Source organism: Rhinocladiella mackenziei (genome assembly GCF_000835555.1).
Source record: "Rhinocladiella mackenziei CBS 650.93 unplaced genomic scaffold supercont1.9, whole genome shotgun sequence".
Lineage (NCBI taxonomy): Eukaryota > Fungi > Ascomycota > Eurotiomycetes > Chaetothyriales > Herpotrichiellaceae > Rhinocladiella > Rhinocladiella mackenziei.
This window is the reverse complement of record NW_013550596.1, coordinates 997658-1020828: the sequence shown is the minus strand read 5'-3', so window position 1 is coordinate 1020828 and position 23171 is coordinate 997658. Positions and strand designations below refer to the sequence as shown.

General features: G+C 51.4%; 9 protein-coding genes across 9 annotated transcripts; 4 read left to right on the top strand and 5 right to left on the bottom strand.

Annotated features, from left to right (window-relative positions):
• Positions 1-77: 77 nt before the first annotated feature.
• Positions 78-2180, bottom strand: Z518_10574 (uncharacterized protein; the record flags this gene model as incomplete). The annotated part of the gene is made up of 1 exon (XM_013412117.1): positions 78-2180. One exon carries the CDS (start codon positions 2178-2180, stop codon positions 78-80), a length of 2103 nt encoding a protein of 700 aa, XP_013267571.1.
• A 497-nt stretch (positions 2181-2677) lies between these two features.
• On the bottom strand, positions 2678-4369 carry Z518_10573 (threonine ammonia-lyase, biosynthetic; the record flags this gene model as incomplete). Its single annotated transcript, XM_013412116.1, has 1 exon — positions 2678-4369. The coding sequence occupies one exon, from the start codon at positions 4367-4369 to the stop codon at positions 2678-2680; it is 1692 nt and encodes a 563-aa protein (XP_013267570.1).
• A 582-nt stretch (positions 4370-4951) lies between these two features.
• Z518_10572 (uncharacterized protein) lies at positions 4952-5608 on the top strand (the record flags this gene model as incomplete). Its single annotated transcript, XM_013412115.1, has 1 exon — positions 4952-5608. The coding sequence occupies one exon, from the start codon at positions 4952-4954 to the stop codon at positions 5606-5608; it is 657 nt and encodes a 218-aa protein (XP_013267569.1).
• Positions 5609-7195: 1587 nt separating this feature from the next.
• Positions 7196-8191, bottom strand: Z518_10571 (uncharacterized protein; the record flags this gene model as incomplete). Its single annotated transcript, XM_013412114.1, has 1 exon — positions 7196-8191. The coding sequence occupies one exon, from the start codon at positions 8189-8191 to the stop codon at positions 7196-7198; it is 996 nt and encodes a 331-aa protein (XP_013267568.1).
• A 3673-nt stretch (positions 8192-11864) lies between these two features.
• Positions 11865-12932, top strand: Z518_10570 (uncharacterized protein; the record flags this gene model as incomplete). Its single annotated transcript, XM_013412113.1, has 1 exon — positions 11865-12932. The coding sequence occupies one exon, from the start codon at positions 11865-11867 to the stop codon at positions 12930-12932; it is 1068 nt and encodes a 355-aa protein (XP_013267567.1).
• Positions 12933-13546: 614 nt separating this feature from the next.
• Z518_10569 (uncharacterized protein) lies at positions 13547-15470 on the bottom strand (the record flags this gene model as incomplete). The annotated part of the gene is made up of 3 exons (XM_013412112.1): positions 13547-13672; positions 13833-15172; positions 15224-15470. 3 exons carry the CDS (start codon positions 15468-15470, stop codon positions 13547-13549), a joined length of 1713 nt encoding a protein of 570 aa, XP_013267566.1.
• Positions 15471-17108: 1638 nt separating this feature from the next.
• On the top strand, positions 17109-18770 carry Z518_10568 (uncharacterized protein; the record flags this gene model as incomplete). Its single annotated transcript, XM_013412111.1, has 1 exon — positions 17109-18770. One exon carries the CDS (start codon positions 17109-17111, stop codon positions 18768-18770), a length of 1662 nt encoding a protein of 553 aa, XP_013267565.1.
• Positions 18771-19285: 515 nt separating this feature from the next.
• Z518_10567 (uncharacterized protein) lies at positions 19286-20809 on the bottom strand (the record flags this gene model as incomplete). Its single annotated transcript, XM_013412110.1, has 1 exon — positions 19286-20809. The coding sequence occupies one exon, from the start codon at positions 20807-20809 to the stop codon at positions 19286-19288; it is 1524 nt and encodes a 507-aa protein (XP_013267564.1).
• Positions 20810-21072: 263 nt separating this feature from the next.
• Z518_10566 (uncharacterized protein) lies at positions 21073-22317 on the top strand (the record flags this gene model as incomplete). Its single annotated transcript, XM_013412109.1, has 1 exon — positions 21073-22317. The coding sequence occupies one exon, from the start codon at positions 21073-21075 to the stop codon at positions 22315-22317; it is 1245 nt and encodes a 414-aa protein (XP_013267563.1).
• Between the last annotated feature and the right edge of the window lie 854 nt (positions 22318-23171).

Below are 23171 nucleotides of genomic sequence, written 5' to 3'. Positions count from 1 at the left end.
GATGTGTGGTGGGCCAATCAGAATACGAACCGACTACCACGTACCCATTTACATAGAACTTCCCCAGCCTGAGCAGTTTACAGCTCATGATTCTCTTCTTCTTCGTCGTCGTCTGCCTCCCCATCCGTCTGTTTCCTCCTCGACGATTTCCGACTGACACTCCTATGCCGCCTCTCATCCTTCCACCGCCCTCTCCTCTCGCTTCGCCTCTTACTTTCCAACCTCTTCAATTCCTGGACATCTACCTCAGGATGCATCCTCCTGACATGATCATACAAGTACTTCCCCGCAGCGAACGGCTGCTTGCCTCTTGGACATGTTCGGACTGGACAGGTTATCACAGGCGCAGATCCTGCACCGGGCCAGACGTCAACGTCACTAACATCCACGCTCGCCCTCGCAGATGACGGCATGCTTCTTCTCCTTCCCCGGAACTTCGTATCTTCTGAGGCAGACCGGTGCACATTGGCCAGATGCCTTTGGAGATGATGTTGCTTTCGAAACGGGAACATGTGCCTGGGGCAGGACTGGTGGGGACAGAATCGTCCATGGGCGGTGCAGACTTTGACTGATATACCAGAACAGGCGATCTCCATGTCCAGACAATTCTTGCATGGTCTGAAATTTCCACCATGCATATCGGCAGGCTGACAATTCATTCGTCTGCCTCGACAATTCTCACACGGCACTGAGGTGCGGAGTGCCCGGACATCTCCCTCTTGGTCTCCGTCATCAGGTTCGACCGATCCCTCGGATTCCAGAGCAAGATGTTCGGTAAAGTACGAGGCCTTTCCTTCTTTGGCGTCGCCCGGGTGAAATGTGCGGAAGAGCATGTTTTCGCCAAACAATCTTGCGCAACGTTCACTGGCTCTCTCCACGACCGCAGGATTCCAACCAGTTAAGGATGCCATGCCCATGACATCGCTCCAGTCTCGCAAGCCTAGTTTCCCGACTCGACGGGATCGCTTTCCTGACGTAGTAGACGTAGCCGAGGCACTTGATGCCACTGAGTTCGTCGATGAGGAGCGCTTTCTCTTCCGGGCTCGCGACTGAGATCGACTTCGCGCTTCTCCCTCGCTCCCCTGGGCTGTCTGGAAATACCGTCCTCGCTGTTTACCGGGAGGTTTCGCAGCGTAGGCATGCCGCGCCTTGTGCAAACCGAGCAGCAGATCGTCGAGTTTGGTCAAGATGTGTCTTGCACTGGGGATAAGATATTGGCGTGCGTTCTCCTCGTCCGCGAGTGGGACGGGACGCCGGTCCACTTCACTGCTCTCATTGTCACTTTCTTCTTCGACTTCTGTAGCTGGCTGATCATCAGCCTCGTCCGAAGTAGAGAAAGTTTGAGAAGAAAACATCGGCAAATCGTCGTCTCCAGACATCGATGCTACTTCCTCTTCCTCTTGACTCTCGTCAGCTGACTCGGGCGTCTGCGAAGCACCATCAATCTCTTCTGGATCAGTCTTCGTCCCACTTCTCATTCCCATTTCGGACCCCGGATCCTCCCACGGGCGTGCATCCCACCTTTCCCTCGCGAGCCTCGTCGCGGTAGCTACAAGACATTCCTCCAAGTTCGAACTCGGTCTCGTATCAACCATTGTACGAAACTCCCCGCTTTCTCCTATCCGTGGAAGCAGTTCCTCCCTCGGCACCTGATCAGGAGGCATAGGCCAAGCTGTCCACGATTTAGGCAGAGTAGAAGTCGTCGGTCGTCCCCGAGACCCTCTCTCTTCGTCGTCACCTGTAGCGGTCGAAAGCACCGACGAGGCTCTCCCCTTGGCCTTCTTGCTCTGCTTCAGTTTTCTGCCGTCCGAAGATTCTTGAGCTTTCCGTTTCAATCCGACCGCGTTGAAGAGATGGAGGCTAAGATCTTGACTGCGCAGCCGGTCAATACTGAGAGCCGCGGTTCTCTCCCGCTCGGTCCAAGATCTCCATGTCGAAGCCGGCCCAAAATACCGATTGGGTCGGGTGAAGTATGTTTCTGCATCCTCACCTTGCGCGAACGGATTATCTGCTAAAGAGGGAATGATTCGTTGTGAGATGGAGGCGCTGGAAGGCGACTGGTGGGGATTACGACGGCTCGGTATCCTTTGTCGCGGTGGCGGTGGTGAAGCGGGAAGTTGAGGGTCGGGTGAAGAAATACTGTCCTCGCTTTCTCCGACGTAACTTGAATCCGAATCCATGTGGAAGATTGGTTTGAAATCTTCTCATGGCCGTTTTGGAGGTTTCACCTGTAGGTGCTTGCTTTCGTCTCGATGCCTTTTCTTGGACTTGGAAGTTCTCATGCAGCTGAAACTACGACCTGTCCGCCTTGTCAATCCACAGGAGAACCAGGTGCAATGTGTTGATGGTGGAAATGTTTGGGTGGCAAACAGTATCTCTAAAACTTTACATCGGCGTCGGACGGGATGTGAATTTCTTTTGTGCGAGGATATTTGAATAGCGCAAAGAAGAATCGTCAGTAGTATATGACCCGAAAACACTTATCCGACGGGCGCTGTAGTTTTGCTCTCCAAATAATATGATTCATTCATTCGAAACGCGGGTCTCCGTATCTACAGTGGAATTCCTGGTATTTTATCCTCACTCAACGCCATGCCAGGGTATCTCTATCTGCGTACAACATCCACCATCCCGACTTGGGCCTTTTTTATTTTTTAATTTCGAAACCATTTTGCATCTAGTCTCGCAAAAACATCTTGTAGGTAGGACTATCCGAGCACTCTTTGAACGGATACCCAATATCCCCAAGGAATCCCTCTAGTTGATCTCGCTCAGAGTCAGGGCATTGAATACCAGCCAAGATCCTGCCCAAGTCACCGCCATAGTTACGGTAATGAAACAAAGTGATGTTCTGGCCGGGTCGTAGGGTCTGAAGGAACTTGAACAACGCCCCTGGCCGCTCGGGGAATTCGAACATATATATCCTCTCGTCTTGGATGCCGGAACGTCCACCAACCAAGTATCGAATATGGGTTTTGGCCAGTTCATCGTCCGAGATGTCTTTGGCAGTCATGCCTTCGGCAGCGAGGCGGGAGAAGAGCGAGTCTAATTCTTTAGTTCTTGCGCCCGCAGAGGATACTGAAATGCCCATCAAGACATGTGCGTGGTCCTGACTCGCATAGCGATAGCCGAACTCGGTGACTGCTCCAGGGAGGACTGCTTCGACCAATTGAGCAAATGACCCCGGCCGTTCAGGTATTGTGACCGTCAGCAAAGCTTCTTTCTGCTCACCAAGTGAAGCACGTTCGGCCACGAACCGTAATCGGTCAAAATTCATATTAGCGCCACTTGCAACAGCCACCAGTTCTCTGGTGGGATCCACGGATGGATTCTGCGCCACCCATTTCTTCAATCCTGCCAGAGACAAAGCTCCGGCTGGTTCCAGGACGGACCTAGTATCCTCAAAGACGTCCTTAATCGCAGCACAGATCTCGTCTGTACTGACTTCGATCACCTCATCCACTACCTCCTGACAGAGTCGAAACGTCTCTTCTCCCACCGATTTGACGGCCGCCCCATCCGCAAACAGACCAACTTCTCCCAGCAGCACTCTCTTGCCAACTTTTAATGACTCCACCAACGCATTCGCATCTGACGCCTCAACGCCGACGATTTTGACCTGCGGCGCTATTCTTTTCACGTAGACCCCGATGCCCGCAATCAGCCCGCCTCCACCGACGCAGCAGAAGATCGCCTCTAACTTCTGCAACGAAGTCTGCCTCAACAGCTCCATCCCGATCGTGCCCTGTCCAGCAATGACATATGGATCGTCAAAGGGCGGAATGTTCGTCAACCCATACTGCTTCTCCAGAGCGTGACAGTGTTCCTTGGCCGAGTCAAAGTCCGGTCCATGCAGCACGACATTCCCGCCCATTCGGCTGACGTTCATGTGCTTGATAGCTGGCGTCCCTGAGGGCATGACGATGGTAGCCGGGATCTTGAGATGTCGCGCCGAGTAAGCTACGCCTTGAGCGTGATTGCCCGCCGAGCAAGCAATGACGCCTTTCCAACTGATCTTGGGCGGCAGATGTGCCATTTTATTGTATGCCCCTCGCAATTTGAAGGAGAAGACCGGTAAGAGATCCTCTCTTTTCAGCAAAACTTTGCACTCTAGACGGTTGGACAGATTGACGGCGTGGGAAAGTGGACTTTCACTGACGACGTCATAGACTCGGGAAGTGAGGATCAGGCGGAGGTAGTCGGGGTAGCCGGTGGGGAGAAGGAAGTCTCGTGGGACATCGTAGGAAGGGATATCTGCTCGTTCAGAAGGTGGTGTAGGCATTGCGGTGTATTCTGTTAATGCTAGACCGGACCGCTGTGGCGTGGAGGGGGTCATTGTCCCATTGACATAAGGTTCTGCAGTGTCCATTGTGGACTGTAAGTATAGAGCCGATGGATGTTTCCAGATTCCGAGTTATGGTATGAATTGTGTCGTATAGCAATCCCGTGCTTGAAGCTCAACAATGAGTGAGTCCAATATCAACAAAATTTCCTTGGGCTCCTCCGCACCGCCTTTTTTTTGGGTGGGGGGCACCTCTTCCTGTCCCTGCATTTAGTTAGTCTCGTTTTCCGGGCCGATGTCATCTGAGCTTGAACGCGGGCTCTAGGTCGCCGAACGGGGTTCAGATATCTTGCTTAAGCAAACTCACAGGCTGGGTCCGCATCTTGATCGACTTCCATTCTCAATCCTCTTCCTGGGAGTGTAGTTCGGATCCTTTCAACGGCCTCCAGAAATTTTGGAAGCAAAGTGGCGTGCTACTACGACAATCTGTGCACCGCGAGCACGTTTCTGATTCGCCCTGCACAATCGACGTCACGATACCATTTTGGGAGCTCTCGACGAACATCAACTTCATATCAAATACAACGCGAACATTGCATCAACCCCAACCAATCCTCAATCTGTACCTAAAAATCAATTCTAGTTCTAACTCCACCGAGCGCCGTCAAAATGTCCGATTCCGATTCCTCCCTTCTCTCCCCCTCCAATCTCCCCTCCAGCATGGACCAAGAGTTCTTCGAAGAAAACCGCTGGCAAAAGCTCTGGCGCAAGTTACGTCAAGAGCCCTTGATTCCCATCGGCTGCGCCGCGACCTGCTATGCCCTATACATGGCGTCCAAATCCATCCGCGCCGGCGACCATCACCAGACCAACCGGATGTTCCGTGCGCGTATCTACGCTCAGGGCTTCACGCTCGTAGCACTCGTTGCGGGCAGTGTATTTTACAAGGACGAGCGGCTGAGGCGGAAGGCCTTCGAGGAGAAGTTGGAGGAAAAGAAGACGGCCGAGAAACGTGAGAAGTGGTTGAAGGAATTGGAGGCGAGAGACGAGGAGGATAGATTGTGGAGGGAGAAGGTGGAGAAGGAAACGAAGGCGGCAATGGATCAGGCCAGGGACGTGAAAGAGAAGGCCGAGAAGATGGCGCGAGGCGGGAAGGAGAGTGTGAGTCAGGCGGTACAGCAGGCTGTGAGCGAGGGCGAGGGGAAGAATAATCAGAGCTCCTCGTGGCAGTTCTGGAATAAAAGTGTTAAGGAGGAAGTTATCAGTATTGGATGGGGACCAGGAATGTGGGGGAAAAGAACGAAGGATGCCTGGAAAAGGTTCTGAAAGGGCAAATCGGTTTGTCACAATATTATGATGGTCATTTCATGTCTCTGGAATCCAGAATGTTGATTGTACAGAAAATTGAGAGTATCACCTCCCTGGTGTCAGGCCGGTGTACTCGGAGATGGATGGGAAATCTTCCATGGTTAAACACCACCCAATTTCTGCTTCCTGAAGTCTTCTCCCGGACGTTCAGATCAAATCTTCTGTTTGATGTGGGGCAACAAGACCCCGAGCATGAGAACGACCATGACACAGAGAGCTTCTTATGTAGAAGTTACAGGTGCACGTTTCGCCCCGTTTTTCAACGCACGTGGCTTTTTGTTCGACAGCGTCTCTTGTCGGTTTGGAAGACCTCGACTTGGCTCGTATCGACCCCAGAGTGACATCCCTTCTTTTTCTCTCGGTGAGCGTCCCCTTGCATCCAAGTCCAGCTCTATTGTTCCAGTATTCTTTCATACTACAACACCGACGTGGTATGGCAAAGACAACCACCGGCACGGAGTATCTCACCTCGATTGGCCTATATTTGTTCAGTCACGCTCCCATGGGCATTCGGTAAGACGGGCAATCCTCTCTCTTCACCGGTCCTTCGAAGCAAGTTCATCAATATACCTTTTCATGGCATCGAACTCCGCCTTGCCTGTCGAAATCAAGTATCTAATCTGAGAAATATCCTCGACATGTCGGTTGCGCTCGAATTCGCCACGTACATAGGCAATCGTTTCTTTGCGCTGGTCTTTTGGGATCCGGTATACGCTGCGCAGGATTGTGCGCCAGAGCGAGAGCACACGTTGGCGTTGGATGAAGTGCTCGAGAGAGAGGGTTGGGACTCGTTTGCGTAGGCGTGTGGGTGTTTTTATCGAGCTCGTTGATGCTGAAGCGGTCGTGGCCAGGAGACGGAGGGTGGAGCGCATAGATATTCGAGGATGTGAGAGGCGCGAGTTGTTTTTTTTTTTTTGGTGGTCGGAGATTACTGTATCCGTGAACGACGAGAGGTTGAGCAGGAAAGAAAATTGGACGGGGATGTGAACTCTCTGCAGCGGTCAATTCTGCCAATGAGAGTCTTTGCCGCACAAGGCCGAAAACCCCCACTGCAATGACGTCATTTGCAATTTGTCCCGTTCTCCAAGTGAGGACTTATTTCTAACTATCTCAGGAAGGGCTCTATTCCAACGCGGCGGTCTGGTCTAGCACGGATCCATTCTCTCAAAGCCTATTCCGTCTGCACCGATTGCAGACCTGGATCCGACATTGATGACATTCGAAGATGTACTCTGGCAAAGTATGGCAACATTCTTCACAATTATGCTCGCCACGAATATATCGCCAGCTGGCGTGGGTGCAGTTGTGTCTGGTTCTCAACATCACTGTAGCGTTTGTGACTCTTTCGATTCGAACCGGGTTATTGGGAGCCAAATTTGGCACATCGCGGTCAACAAGACGATTGGCCCGAGCGAGCAACCTATCTTCATTCCATTGGGGGCAGCGACATGTCTTCCAACGGGCACCGCATACGTAACAGAATTGAGCACCGCATCGGCAGCTTGGGAGATCAGCGATGGTTCCGAGAAGAGAAAGGATTAGTATTTACCTCATGTGATTGCAACCCATATCGAGTTCAACTAGACGCCGGCAGGAGTAACAGCGCTGCCATCCTTGTTCCGTTGCTAGAACCAGTGTTTGATGAAGTGCAATGTCGTCGGGGCAATCTCCATGGTGCGCTCGAGCTTTACAAATGACACAGGTATCTGTTCCACAATGCCGGCAAGTTGCCGTGTCTCCGGCGATTTGGTCGTTTGGAATGAATGCCGAACAGGTTGCTAGTGAGCAGTACGTTCTGTTAGAGCAGCCGAATTCGACCTTCGCGTGCTCGAACCTCTCCTTGATTTCTTTCGTGAGAAAGATCTGCGCTTCATCTTCATCAATTGGCTCTCTGCAGCAGCGAGGAGGGAATAGTGATTCATCCTTGGTTGAGAATTCGAAGAGTTCCTGCAGACACGCTTTGCAGTAACCATGACCGCAAGAGGCTTCCAGGACGTCGAAATATCTCTTGGGCTCGTTGCAAGCCGTGCACCACAGCTCGCGTGTATCAGGACGTTTTTCTGCTGTAGCGGAACTTTCAGCTCGGTTATCTTCGCCTCCACCTGAGTTAGTCTTGCACAGATCTTCCCCGACATCTCCAGGCATATACATCCCAGCGAGCTTTGAAAGGATCTTCCCGTTGAGGTTACCAGGTTGTAGCTTCACCTCGGATGTTACATTACTGCCGCTCAGGCGGAGCGCCATGGTATGATCACCGCATGCCACCTCTTCCTCATGTACAACACTGGCAATCAATGATCCATCAGCTTTCACAGCAGTAGCAATGCTTTGGGTCATCTTTTTGTCGGCAACCACGGAGCTGAGGGACTGGAGGTTCTGTTCGAGTAAACACAGCGCCAATTGGGCGTCGTTGACATGATCTTCGCGATCTTTCCTTTTGGAGCATTTGCGTGCTTCCTCCACATCTTCGAGTTGCAATTGAAGGATGAGCTCGGCAGTTTCCAAGTCGGTGTCGTCGAAGATGGTGTAAAGTTCAACCATCTCGGTGAAGAAATATTTGGTGGATGTCATTAAAGAAGAGATCTGCCAGAAACATTGGGAGAAAGAAAGATTCGGCAGCGCCGAGAAGGGAGGGCTCCCTGCATCTAACCCTGCCCGTTCCTGCCCTGGCGGTCTGCAAATTCACAATCGGTCAAATTGTCGGTGAATGGCAACACGTCAAGTTATTCTTCTTCTTTGGCAGTTGTCGGAAGGCCGCCTTGCGCGCCGTGCGGTAAAAGGAGAAGGGGGGAGAGTAGAAACGATTGGCGGCTTTCCCCCACGGACCTGAGTATTTTGGCCGCTCTATGCCTCCAGCCTCCATGAGATAGTTGAGTCAATCAAGAGGTATCAGCTATGAGCTGGATTGACTAGGGCTAGTGCCAACATATTTCGTTATCGTCGGTTGTGATGGATAATCTGCATTTTCAGCAAGGCTGAAGGTATACGACAAGACGGAAGGTATCAACCATCATTGCATGATCACGGTACACACAACAGCGAACTTCTTCATGGAAAAGGAGGCATGGGTCATAGGCTTTGATCCGTGACGATCCCTGACCCTGGTTGTTAGTGTGTGTTTAGTGGCCGAAACAATTGTTTTCCCCAGATGCGTAAAGCAATCAACATACGTCGGAAGTCCTCAACTTGCTCAAGAACAATACTGAAGCCAAATCTGACAAGTTCTGCCATCAGGTATTGTCTCTTGGGATGGGACTGGGCTGCGGCTGCGCTGGTAAGTAATGTATATGTGGGAGAACAATTTGGATTTATTTTCTGGATAGATTCTGCAGAAAAACACAAAACTTACACCCAGAGATAGATATACGGTATTCCACGCGACGCAGACAAGCGACTTCATTCAATAAAGCTCCCTAGTGCTTCGTATCGTGGCTCGTAAGAAAATGTCGGTCGCTGGCCGTGAAGCCTGGAGGACGGTAAGAAGAAATCGTGCGCTCGCTGAGGTTGATGGTTGGGTTTTATAGTCGACGAGACCAAAGTCGGGCTCACTAAAGGTTGGGGATTGAGCGTTTCCAGTCTCACCGATCATCGAAAGACAGGTTGAATTTGACAATTGACTTTGGGTGGTTTGAAAAGCCTAGACCAGGATATTGATAAACACATCGGGGACATCTTGGCCAGGTAGCTGCTAGTATGAGATCGCACCTGCACAAAGGGTCAGAATGAAGCGGCAGAGCACAAACGTGATGATAGCTGGCATGAGGGCGTGGGCGTGTCCGGTAACATTTGAAAGGTTGTTGTGAAGGCCACAAGTCTGGACAAGCCATCGTGGTGGACTGATACTGGGTCGCTGCACCTGATCACCTAGCCTTGCTGTTAGCAACGTCTCCGATTGGCAGTGACTCGTTGGAAAGATTTCCGTTTCAATCTACTCTACATAGTTCGAACGAAAGGACCAACAAACCAGCATCAAGGAATTCGGCTGGAGGATTCCGTACGGTCTCTCGAATAGCACGTTGCAACCAGCTGAGGGCTTTGGTTTTTTGTGCAAATACATATATGAAGATCTCCCTGAAGAAATTCTATCACAGAAGTGTGACCAAGGTGGGCCGGTTTCATAGTGAAGAGAATTGTTCATGAAGAATTCTCCAAGAAACAGTGTCTCAGTTTCGAGGCGCCATCTTCGGGTCCCCACGCGATTGACTGAATGTACAAGTATTAATGGTTCTGATAGAAATCTAAAAGAGCACAGATTGGTCAGCAACGAGTATCCACGTCGGATGCTCAGATAGTTACCCAGCTTGTGGAATTCTCCTGGTTCTATGGAAGACGGGCTTGAACCACTAGTTTGCCATCCGTGTGGGGAGAAGGGAAAACCTAGTGCGGTGTCTTGGTCAAAAGCCTCCGCCCTCCGGGGTTGCGGGTCCAGTAGCGATGGCTGCCCTGGTGTCTGAGCACGATCTCGAGTCGGTACAGCTGTCCGTATGTGTTGAGATGGCAAAGAGGCATTCAATGGTGACCTTGAAGCCGGAACCACCGTGGGTGGTGGTGAAGCAACCAGAAATGAAAGGTTTATGATTTGCTCTCTTTCCGGCGCAGGAGAAACGACAAAGAGACTCTGTCGTTTTCTTTCTTCTCTATCATCTGAAGAATTTGGAGACGATCTTTTGTTTGATGGTTGAGCTTCGACAGGGGATTGGGCTTGAGATTCTTCATATTCTGTCACAGTATAAGAACAAGGCAAAACTTGGGGGATTCGATGCTCAAATTGACTCCTCTGGTCTTCTATTCGCTGGTTATGCCGTAAGTTCTTCATGACCTGAGACCGCACACGCAACTTCGTGTCCTCATCCTTGCCGGCATCGCGGCCTTGTGAGCTCAACAAGTTGACGAAGGCGAGTCTGTTCGACATGTATGAAACGACCAACTTAAAGCACAACAAGTCCAGTAGTTGACATTAAAATCGACGTGAATAGTGGGGACATGTTAGCGGAGAGTTCCATCTATAGAAGGACCGCGTAGTACCTTGGGTATTATACCAGACTTCCATGGGGATTAGATCTGGATGGTTGTTGATGTGAGGTTTGCCAGGGGTGCACTGGCTGACAATTGGGAGATATTTGGCTGGCTTCGGGGCGTCCTGCTGCACTCCGATGGGCATCCTGAGGTCACGTGACACCTGGATACATTCGAGTCTCAAAGTCCCCAGCAGCGGATGTGTCCAGAAAACAATTCCACGAATCCACAGGGGTAGAGGGTGGAATTAGATTTTTGGATTTTGAAGTGTTGACACCATGACAGATTTGCCACGTACCAAACGTATCTGCGTGGACTATAAGTTCCGAGAATATCGGGTCTCTAAGTTGCTCGAACAAAATCTCGGAGATGTCAGGTGTGGCTCAGGGCCGAAGGCCTGGAGGACTAGGAGGAGTGGCAAGGGTGCCATCGGCACGGAGCGAGAGGAGGGAGAGCCTGGCGGCGTGCCTGGTGCAGGGGGTCTTTGCACATCGGCTGATTTCTGACCTAAGTAGTTTATCGGGTATGGTGATTCCAAGGCCCAGAACTTGTGACTTATGATCTTTTTGTCCAACTTTGCCAGGAGCCAAGGACGTTAGAGCCCAGCAGAAAAGCATCCGATCTTCAAGGTGGATGCCTGAATGGCTGAGCAGGATGCCCCTGAATTCCGGGGTAATTCGAATGAGGATGAGTCACACAAAACAAGGTACACCGAGCAATTGGGGAAAATGACGCCGCGTCATGCCAATGTCGGGGGAGGATATATTTCTTCTGGACCTGCCGGTGAATTTTCGTTGTACGATACGTAAGCAGGGGGGAAGAAGCCCCAGGGGTAGACGAAAGCATGTTCGCAGGCAAAAAAGCCCTGCATCTGCCGCACTGTGCATCTAGGAAATCTGGGCCACATGACGTAGACAACACAGCTGAGAGAAATAACTGCGAGTCACCGTCCGCTGTACACACAATCACGATTCAGAGCCAGAACACGGTCAATACACCAGCTGAACTCTGGCCGTATTCTGAGGTGGTGGGGCATTGGATTGCCGCCAAATGATCTCGCAACTCCATCTGCTGATTTGATTCGAAACACTGCCAACTCTTAAAATCATTCTCTTCGTGCCTCCTGCATTTGCCGCCTGCTCTTCTTCAACTTCTTCCTTTCTATAATCAACCCCATTCAATCAATCAATCAGTTACAATGCCTTCTAATGACGAATACGCTCCTCGTCCACGTCGAGACCGCCCAGGATATGATCACGACGGCGGCCTCCGATACCCAGACGACAACGACTACGCTGATGCTCGCAAATCTGCTTCTCGTCATTCTCGCTATGATACTTCCCCAGTCCCAGCACCACATACTTCCGACCTGCGTGACGAACGTCGCCGCCGGAAGGACCTCGGCCCTCGCGATGTAGAGCCAAGCGGAGGTGAGAAGATAGCCACTCGGGATCTGAAAAACTCTCCTCCTCCCTACCGCGAGTATCCCTATGAAAAAGAGGGCGATAGCAGGCCAAAGAAGTCCAACACTGCCGTACCTCGGCGAAGAAGCTTCTCCGGTGACGACGATCTTGATCCAGTACCTCATCACAAGAGAGAAGGCGGAGGTGTCGCCTATGGCCGGTCCAAAGGATACCGCGAGCCTATTCCCGCATCGGAAGCCACAATGAGCGACGGTGACGAACATAAAGGCAGACATTTGAGACGCAGACCGAAAGATGACTACGACGACTTTGACCCAGAACCACCACGACGTGCCAAAACATATCGAGAACCCGACCGCCGTCGCCACGATGACCAGTACGACGGTGAGCCACGCCCTCCTCGCCATCGCAGTCCCGAAGACAGATACTCCGATCGTGACCGAGGATATAAATCCGACGGCCGTGACGCCATGAGACGGAGGAGGGATGATGACCGCCACTATGACGATCGCAGATATCGCGGAGGTAGTGGATCTCGTCGAGACGATGGTTACGCCTCCGACCGAGGTCACAGACGCTACGATCGTGCCAGAGACAGAGACAGAGACAGAGATCGAGACCGAGACCATCGCGATCGTGACCATGACCGTCACCGCCATGACTCTGATCGTGACAGGGACTACAGAGACCGAGACCGGGACAGAGATCGAGACCACAAGAAGAAAAAGGGCTTCTCGTTAGATGACATCAGCAAAGTCTACGAGCAAGGCCAAAAGCACTACAAAGTGGTCGCCCCAATCGTCACTGGTTTGGCCAAGATGTACATGGACAGCAAAAAATGATTTCGACTTTCATGACACAGCTTGGTCCTTTGAGGATGGACTGAAAGTATTAGACCGATCCAGAACTCATAGGGAGGACGATACGGCGTAGCGCAAGGTTAGGAGAGAATTGGGAAGAACGCACATGATTCTTCAATGTATTGATATGATTGAACAAACACGGGTGTTGGAAGATAGGAGTTGCTCTCCGGTTGTTTTCAGGGAATCCAATGGCTCGGCTCCGGTCATCTTGGAGATATTTCATAGCACCTCAGTTTGAATGGACACGGGTATGGATAGGACATGGACAATGGAGCCGATGATATGTACCTCAAGGAACTTATTCATGGGTGGAAATATGATACCGTTTGGTTTGCTCCTCGCTCTATTCGATTGATATTGAGGGTATCTTAACCGTCCATTGAGAATCTGGGTAAAGATTGCTTGGCTTTGTGAATGCTGTTCTGTTTCAATTCCCTCTCGATCACTGAAATAGCAGAATACTGAGTTCAAATACTTTGGCCATTCTGGAATTCTGGATTTTTCAAACCTTCTCTTATACTGCAACGGCCCCACCATCAATTATCGAACTATCCTTACACCGAAAACACCGCACCGCACACCTCTCTGCCTCTCTACGCCGCCACAGTCTCAAAGCCCGTGAAATTCGGTAACACAGCCCGAATCTCATCGATGTACTTGGGAATGCCACCTGCATAATTGACCTGCTCGAACGCCTTGCCGGGTACACTACCACCCATCTGCAAATAAATAATCAGCACGGGCCTCGAAAAGGCATGGATGTTTCGACAAGACAAAAAATCTTAAGAGATCAAGATTCGGTGTTGGAATATCTGGCCACTGTAGCCTGATACAGATCTAGATTTGCCGAAGGAAAGGGGAGAAACAAGGGGCACTTACATAAGTAGATCTCGTTGTTGGAAGCAAGGTGATATCCGAGAGTTCATTGATGCGCTTCTTCCACTTCTCGCTCGCTTCCTGTGTCGGGTTAATGTACTTGAGACCCTGGCGATCGATGAGCTTGATGGCGTCGCGGATCCAGCGACCCTGCACCTCGACGCTGGACGGGCCGTTAGACAACAAGGTGGGTCCATGGGGTCCGTATAGATGGAACATATTCGGGTAACCCGAAATCGTGGTGCCTAGGTACGTGTAGGCGGCTTTCTTCCACTCATCTTGGAGAGTTGTGCCGTGGATCGATTTGAGGCCCATATTCGTCATGCCGCCAGTGGTGATATCGAAGCCCGTCGCTAGCGCAATGATGTCAAAATCATAGTGCTTGCCGTCGGAGGTCTTGATGCCTGTCTCGGTGAATTCGGCGATCTCGTTGCCTGACTTGGAGCTGATGTCCACGATTGTCACATTATCTCGGTCGAGGACTTCGTAGTAGTTTTGCTCCAGGCACGGACGCTTGACGCCAAAGGGATGAGGCGGTTCCGCAGGGCACAGAAGCTCTCGTTTTTCTGGGTTCTTGATTCTCGTCATTTGCTTCTGGCGCCAGAAATCGTACACACAGCGGTTCGCCTTCATGTCAAATAGGTAGTCTTTGTGAGAGCCGAGCCAGAGACCAAAGCCGGCTTTCTTCCACAGCGCTTCATAGACGGCCTCACGCTCTTCAGGGGAGTCTTCGAAGGTGGTGCGCTCAGTGAAATCATAGGTGAAGCCTGCAAAATTCTTCTCGCGCATCCGGAGGAGTTCATCGTATGCTGGGTAGAGCGCCTCTTGCTCTTCCCTGGTCAAGTCACGTTTACCCATTGGAAGGGCCAAGTTGGGAGTGCGTTGGAAGACCGTCAAATGCTCAACTTGGGGTCCCCACTCTTGTATGATCTGTACACCAGAGGCGCCAGTTCCAATAACAGCGACTTTCTTCCCGCGAGCATCAACTCCTTCGTTTGGCCAGAACGAAGAATGATGCATGATGCCCTTGAATTTCTCCATGCTTGGATAGTCTGGAATGTATCTCTTGGCCGCAAATCCTGCAGCAACAATAAGGAACCTGGCCTTGGCTGTGCGACCATCGGCCGTCTTGACGATCCATTTGCCTTCATGCGGATCAAACTCGGCAGACGTGACGACACTATTGAATGCGCAGTCTTTGCTTAGATTGCAAATTTTGTCAACATGATCGAAATATGCTTGCAACTCTTGCCAATCTGGGTAGTTCGTAGTCCATGCCCACGTCTTGTAGACTTCAGGGATCGACAATTGGTAAATAGGCACTTCGGAATCGACCCGGGCCCCTGTCCTGGTCAGGTAAAACTATCCTGTCGGTTAGGAGAGTTTCCTCGTACCGGGGTATATATTCCAACGCCAAGTGCCGCCAAAACTGGTGCCCGCTTCATATAGAACGGGCTTGAAGCCAGCCTTGCGCATCTCATACAAGAGGTATGTCCCAGCGAAACCTGCCCCGACAATCAAGACATCAACGTCCAGGTTGTCCGCGTAGGGGCCGTCTGTTCGACGCCGCCGGGCATATTCATAAAGGTGGCGCTTCAAAACGTGCTCTGGCTTATCCTGAGCATCGGAAGGGTCTCCCATGGTAGCAAGTATGCCTCCGAACAGTTGAAAGAAGAAGAAGAAAGAAAGAGAGAAAAGCTGGTTGCTGATAAGAGCTCGAAAAAGTCAGGGATCAGGGATACTTATATCCACGCGCCCCTCTGGTGAACCAGGATGAAATACCGGTGAAATGGATGGTGGATGGAGGAGCTTACTCCTCTTTTGCTGAGCTGTATCAGTGCAAACGAGTTTAAATGGTCGTTCGCAACACCTCTCCAATGGACTGAAGCGGAACCGTTCGAATGTAGATGTATGGTGTGGTATTGGTCATGCAACGTCTGTCCCCGCTTTTTCTCCTCAGAATATGTTCCCGGTCCATTTGGGATCGATGAAATCTGGGGTAGAGGAACTTCTTTGCCCGTTCTGATAGATGATTGGGTTTGGTAGGTTCAAACAGGGGGGTTTGCTTGCATAAGGTACCATCGTCTGGGCAAGAGTCCTTCAGGACATGACCTCGGTTGACTCCTCACCTGATAAGGTGTGAATTCTTCCCATAGACCGATTCTGGATTCGTATTCAATCTAGAAGTCATGCCGGACGTCGAGAAAAGAACAAGCACTGATGCGAGCGGGGACCATCCTGATTCATGGCGGGATTGCTTCTGAAGTTAGTCTTCCTTGACGAGTCAGGATGCCCTTTCTCCCGAGCCGGCAGATGAACACGTGAGCTGAAGTCCTGGATCCGCCGGCTCACGGTCTCATTAGGTTAAAGTTGTCTGGTTTGCGCAGTCCAACAAGGATTCCTCTACAGATCCTGAATCCGTCTGCGCCGTGAATGTCGCGAGGATCCAAGGACGAATCCAGCGTCCGGAGCATAGCATGCATGATTTATGAACCTTATTCTCAACATCTGAGGTTTGTTCAAGGAGTATAGAAATGACGAAGAGAATTGAGGTAGGAGAGAGAGCTGAAGGACGGAGTACGGGTGTCTATGTCTTTTTCGACAAGGAACCGTATGAAGGGACTCCTTCTCCCTCCTATGTATCTGGCTCGAGAGGTTCAATCGCATATGTTCGTACGGATAGGAGAGGTGGGCAAAGGTAGCTGCTCCTGGGGTAAATGTAGGTGCCCCTCATTCTCGACGGTTGAAAGCATGCTTGAAATTTCAGTGTGGTTTCCTGTGTGTGCAGGGAAGTTCAAATAGAAGGAGAAAGGAGGGGATCAGAGTTGACTTGATCGTGGAAAGGTCAGTTGGTAAGTCATGCGGATGGGACGATGATGGTGGTTAATGACATTGAAATTGGGATGCGTCATTTGAGGTCGTGAGGCTGCGCGCGTCTTGTCTGCACTCAGCCTCTTGATCAATCAATTAATCCACCACCTTCTTCCCGCCCGGTACGTACCTATGTACCGAATACCAAATATTAAGTACCAAGGTGCCGTCCCAGGGGAGTACATGTACTAACTCCCCATTGTCTCGTCGTCTTCACCTTCTCGATACCGCCAGCCGCATCTGGGCGCTTTTGCGCTACCTTCTAATCCCAGATGGCGGGCATCGCACGCAACGCAACCCAATCCCATCACACGAGACATTTTTCTTTCTGTCGTTGAGCTCTTACAGTTACGATCCTCTTCTCTCCTCCATCCCGATCATGCCTGCTGACGCTCTTCAACCTTCACTATGACGCGCCGAAAGCGTACTTCTTCTCCTTCACCCTCCGGTGCCCAGAAACGCGTGGCATTTGAAATCCCCGCCTCATTGCATCAACTTTCCACCATTTCACGCTCGCTTGCCACAAACACCAACTCTCACGCGCCGTCGGGCTCTACAAGTCCAGTCGCCAATACTCAATCTCAGCCCCGACTGACTTCTCGCTCCTCCTCCTCGCACTCTGCTTCGTCATTTTCTACCACCTCTCCTACTGTACAACATACTCCAGCCAAGTTTGTGCCTCAGAAACACTCGTTTCCTGGTAGTCAGCCCTGGCCTCAACCGGTTCCGAAACCTCAAGCATTGTTGGCGGTATCGAAACAAATAGAAGAAATTACAGGAAAGAAGCCGACTCCCACAAACGTCTCTCCACCGTCCGCAGCCGCGCAGGCTCGACCCCCTCTTCCGACACCTCTTACATCTAAGGTGCTGCCTAAGGGGAGACCCAGCCCACCTCGCTCCCAAAATGAAGAGCCTGTTCTCAACCCGGGTGAAACACCGGTTCTCAGCACTCACCCGAATTTGATCGCGTCGCTGATTGCGAAGAAAAGGGCCGAAAATGAGGCGAAGGGGAATCGCGCGAGATGGGCTAGAAGACAAGCAGAGTATAGAATGGCCAAGTCCCCGGCGACACAGCCGATGAATGAATTAAACACCGAGGTCGATCGCAACAAAATCAAACAACCTCAACCGAGGTCCGTTTCGAATCCTCTTCCAGCGAGGTCGGTGCCAAATGCACCAGCGGCCAATGCTCCGACGCCAAACGTGTCCGAGGATCAGACTCCAGCAGCAGAATCCGTTTCTACGCCTCCTACTGTTGACTCGGCCAAGGGAATAGAGACGGCAAAAGATTCTCGGCCGAATGATAGTGATTCACTCTTTGGATCTACATTCTCATCTCCCATCGCCGAGTTTCTCGAACGAGCAACTGATAATGCAAACTTGAGGGAAGCGCTGGGACCTCATTCCATCATGTCCACGCAGTCTTCCTCTCAAAATCTCGTGGGGCATCCAACATCTGCATTAGCCGACGCAACGAGCAAATCACAAGATGTAGCGATTCCTCCGCTGTTTTCGGGTAAGTCCATGGCGAATCAAGCGTCAGATCAGGTTCAACAACTATCACCGGTGACCAATGCAAACTTTGCTTTAAATTCGCCTTCTGTCATGCAGCAAAAGCTTCCCAGAAATTCGTCTACTTCAGGCCAAACTCAGGGAAGCCACGCCGCAGCAATGGCTCAACATCCACTGCCACAATCTCAACAGTTCTACGATGGCGTGCCAGGATATCAAAAGCTTGATTGGCGAGGCTTCCCAGGTGATACCACTAGCAGTGTTGCCATGCGGCCCAATTTTACTCTTGGTTCAAATTATGGACCACCCACTCGCTCAACAAACATGCCATATTACGCAATGGGAATGACGGGCCCATATGCCATGGAAGCAAGAACACCACCAGGACCCATTCAAACCTACGGAAACACGGTACTCACGGCAGCAGCCGGAGACAACGAACCAGCAAGATCACAACAATCAAATCCTGGGTTAATGACTGCTGTTGACATGGTTGCGGGGATCAACACCAAATTTAAAATTGCGACAAAGAGTAACTTTAGTGTACCAAAACGATGACAGGAACGACGATATTTCTCCTGTAAAATTGTTGAAAATGGTTAAGAGGGAAAATCCGACACGGGAGAAAATCAGCTATTAATGACAAAATGAAATGACCCCCAGAGATATATACGGCTTCTATCGTGCTTTCATACATGTGCGGATCTTGGTTATGCGGAGTGATCAAGGACGGACCGGCCAGGTCAGGTTGGCAAAGGCGTTTTATTACTTTCCCATTGCATGAACTAGGCGACGGAGCTGGCATTTGTGTTATGTCCATCTGAGAATCAATCCATGGAGCATGGTCGGATTACCAGCAATGAGAATGATTTGGGTTGAGGTACGATATAGCATACACCTGGCTGGTGCAGGCTACGGGGTCCGAATAGGATCATTGTATTTGATGTGTCCAATCATTTGCAACTATCTATCAGGGCATTGAAGCATGATATTGTTCCTCCGTTCATTCTGTAGAACAACGACAACGGATATGTTGATCTCCTTCACGGAGCAATTTTGATACAACCTATACATCAAGAGAAGGGCGCTGACTTCTTCGCCAGCCCTTCGACCAAGTCCGTAATGAGATCTCTCTTGCGCTTCTTCCTATTTTCGGCGTCGTCAGCAGTGGTGTTCTCTTGAACCTCAACCTCAACTTCCTCTCCATCGTCGTCATCATCGTCGTGAGGCCCAGCAGCAATCGGCATCCAAGCGCAAATCCTTCCGTCTCCATGCGCGGTGTACATCTCGACACCGTCGCCGGTAGGGGCATTGACGCGCCACACCATGCCGTTAATACGCCCAGCGCTCGTCAACCTCGCTATATTGCTCGCTGAAGATTTACCACTTGTGACCCCAGATCGCTTGGATGCTCGCACGTCGGACACGTTGACGCCCTCTGTACGCAAGATGCGCAGCAAGTGGCCTTCGCGCAGGTGATGTTGGAAAATGACCCCGCGGCCGTCATCGTTGGGCCAGAACAGGGACTCGCGACCGGGCGAATGCGTGCCGGCAGGTGAGATCAGCGGCTTCAATTCGCCTTGTCTCTCGTTTCGGATCCTGGGGCCGAAATGCACGAGTTCGTTGCGGCCCGTGGCAGAGTCCCAGACGCGGATCCGCTGGTCGTGGCCCGCGGTGACAAGGCGATCGCCGCTCGGCGTCCATTGCACACTGGTTACGGGACCGTTGTGTGCGAGGGTGTTGAAGTCGAGCAGTTCGCTGCGCGCAGCGAGGCCGGTGGAGGGTCGCTCGCCTACGACACCGATCGCATCGTCGAGATCCAGGGAGGCGAAAGCGGCATTGGCGCGGCGGATGTCATAGAAGAGCACGCGGCCGTCTGCCGAACCGGAAGCAAGGATGTATGAGATCCGTGGCGACCAGGCGAGTGTGTAGATGGCGCCGTTGGGACCAGAGAGCGAGTGCGTGGACAGGCCCGAGCGGAGGTCCAAGAGGCGGATGGACGGATGTTCGGTGCCAACAGCAATAAGTGGAGAGGAGTCAGGTAGCGGGGAGAGTGAATGCGTGTATGGTATGAAGTCTAGTTCAAAGCCGTGGACGGGCAGCAAAGAAGTAGGCGTTATGGAGGTGACTTTGAGAGTTTTGTCGTAGCTGGTTGTCAAGAGAGTCGATGGCGTCGGATCAAATGGATAGATTGAAATGGATGTCAGAGCATGTGCGTGCGATGACGGAGTCCTACGTGTCAGTGATGCTTTGGAGGTGTATGTCCTCGATGTCTTTGAGACAGAAGACGTCTGTGGTTTGGATTCATATTCCTCCAGATCCCAGAGCCGGACACACGAGTCGGCTCCCCCAGACAGCAAATAGCGGCCATTGTTGTTGTCGACGGTCAAGCAGTTCACTCCCGCCTGATGAGCCCTTACGAGAAATGTTGTATCTTTTTCTGCATTGTCGCTTCGTGAGTCAGAGTGCCCGGTCGTGGACGCAAAAGTGATATTCTTTCGATGGGCAAGACGGTCGACTAGGCTGCCATTGTGACTTCGGCGGAAAGATGGTGAAGAGACAGTGCCCAGGCACTTGCCCAGATACGCTTGATTCATACATCAGCATGAGGGAGGACTCCGGCCCTGGAAGATTTCAAGATGCGTTTGGGATCGGAAATGAAGCGGAGATAAATAAGTGGACAAGGCAGCAGCACGAAAAGGAAATGTCTGACAACCGCAACAGCTTGCAGTTAGTATGTGAACCGTGAGGCTTGTTTCGTCAGACCGGACCACTTTCTCAATCAAATACTTGTACCCCGAACATTTGGACAGCGCATATCCAACACTACAATTTTACCTCCCTATCAAAGAGGCACGAGATGGTGCTGGAATTACACACATGGGGCCCAGCTTTCGACTTGCCCTCTATTGACCCTCAATGCCTAGCCACCATCTTCTATCTACAAAAATGCCTGCCCATTGACGCCTGGTCACTGATTCCTTCGAGCGATCCTACGATCAATTCATTCAGGGAACTTCCAGCCCTTCGCGATGGCCATGTCTGGGTATCTGGCTTTGGCGGGATAGTCACGTATTTACGGGACATCTCCCATGGCGACTGGGACTTAGACAAAGCTTTGGATGAGCACCAACGAGCCGATTGCGCCGCTTCTACATCTTTTCTCGAATCGCGTGGCCACCCACTACTGGACTTGAGCCTCTATGTGAGCAGCGACAATTATCTACACAGCACCAGGCAAGCTCTTGGTCATATCTTGACATGGCCGAATAACTGGATACTACCTCACCAACTAAGGGCAAAAGCAAAGAAGAGATCAGAACACCTTGGGATGAGCAGCTTGGACGTGGATACGGCGCAAGAGGATGAAGGTGAAGATGCGCGTTTGACCGCACACATTCCTAAATCCTTGAGGAAACCCAGGCAGACGGTGAGCAGCTTGCTGGGGCGGAGTACGCAGAAAAACCGATTTCGACTGGACGCGGTCACTGCAGATTTCTTCGACCCGCTGATGGAAATTTTGGGGAATAAAGTCTGGTTGATTGGCGAGCAAGAGTGCAGTGCGGATTGTCTGGCGATTGGGTATCTGGCTCTGATGCAAATTCCTCAATTGCCGCATGATTGGCTGAAGAAAGCACTCCAAACCAAATATTCGAGATTAGGGCAGTGGTCACAGCGTCAAATTACGCTATCCTTTGGGTCACCAGTCGATATGGCTGTGGTTCAGGGCCGCAGGGCCGGTCTCGCCTCGGCAAATGCGATATTACCATGGCAGACTCCCGGTGAAAGGCGTGCACCGCAGATCTTACGTTCGGTTCTAGAAGCAGTTGTGAGTTCCATCCCAGTAATAGGATCTGGGTATGTAATCTCGGAAATCGGCAACGAGCAAGCAGGGGGCCCCGATCGATACCGGCAGAAGCAATTAACGTTGAACCATCTGCAACGTCGACGAGACATATACGTTCAGATTTGGACATCAGCCTGTGTTGTGACGGGTCTTCTGGGATGGATGTTATACAAGGGTATGTTACAGCTTCCTCATCGAGCACCGGCACCAAAGAGACGCAGTTTTGGCGAAGCAGGAGCTTTTCTTGGATTGGTGTGACGCCGCCGAGTTATAGGGTAACAAATCGGTCGAACGATAAAGCCCCCTCTCTCAAGTTGCGGTTTGCTTCTATGCGAAGGCTATTATCCACCGATGTTCGGCCTGAATCTCAAACGATGGTCCTTGTCTTGACCAGGGAAGTGATTGGAAGATGGAGAAGAAGTAAAAAGTGAGGACCTTAAAGCGCGCCAAGGGACTCAGCCTTGTCAGCACATACTTTGCGGTGCCCGTGCGAACACTATTTGAAAACGTGGCGTTTGAGGTGAAGGATGATCGAGCGGAGGTGGCCTACAGGACATTGAGCAGGAATCCCACTGACTAAAATCACACCTCATCTCTGCAAGATGTGTTCAACCTGCTGGAATCAGGGCGGCTGGATACCTGAATGGATGGGCCAATTAACATCCACCGGCAAATATCCGGACTACGGTTAGTACAGAGCCTTGTCCAATTCCTTGTCTCCCATTGGCCCGCATCGCATCCCAGATCCTCAATTCTTAAGGTCCTCAAAATTCCTTATGCTTCCTTTTTGCAGTGTTTGGCGGTCTCTGTATGCTGTGACCAGTGTCCACCGGAGTCCTTCAGTGTTTGGCCCACTCCTCCTCTCCGCCCGGAGGAGGCTAAGAAAGGTGCCCTCGACTTACTACTCACCAAGTGCCTCTTCTTCACTCGTTTTTCCTTCGCCTCGTCTCGCCTCGTCTCACATTTCCACTCGTCGAACGCCCCAATCACCGCGGTATATTCTCCACTCAAGACCTGGCCGAGGTTGCCAAATCTCGAAGCTTCGCCGACGCCAATTTCCACTGTCACCAACTACGGGACTTCTCTCAGTAAGGTCCTCGATTCCCTATATC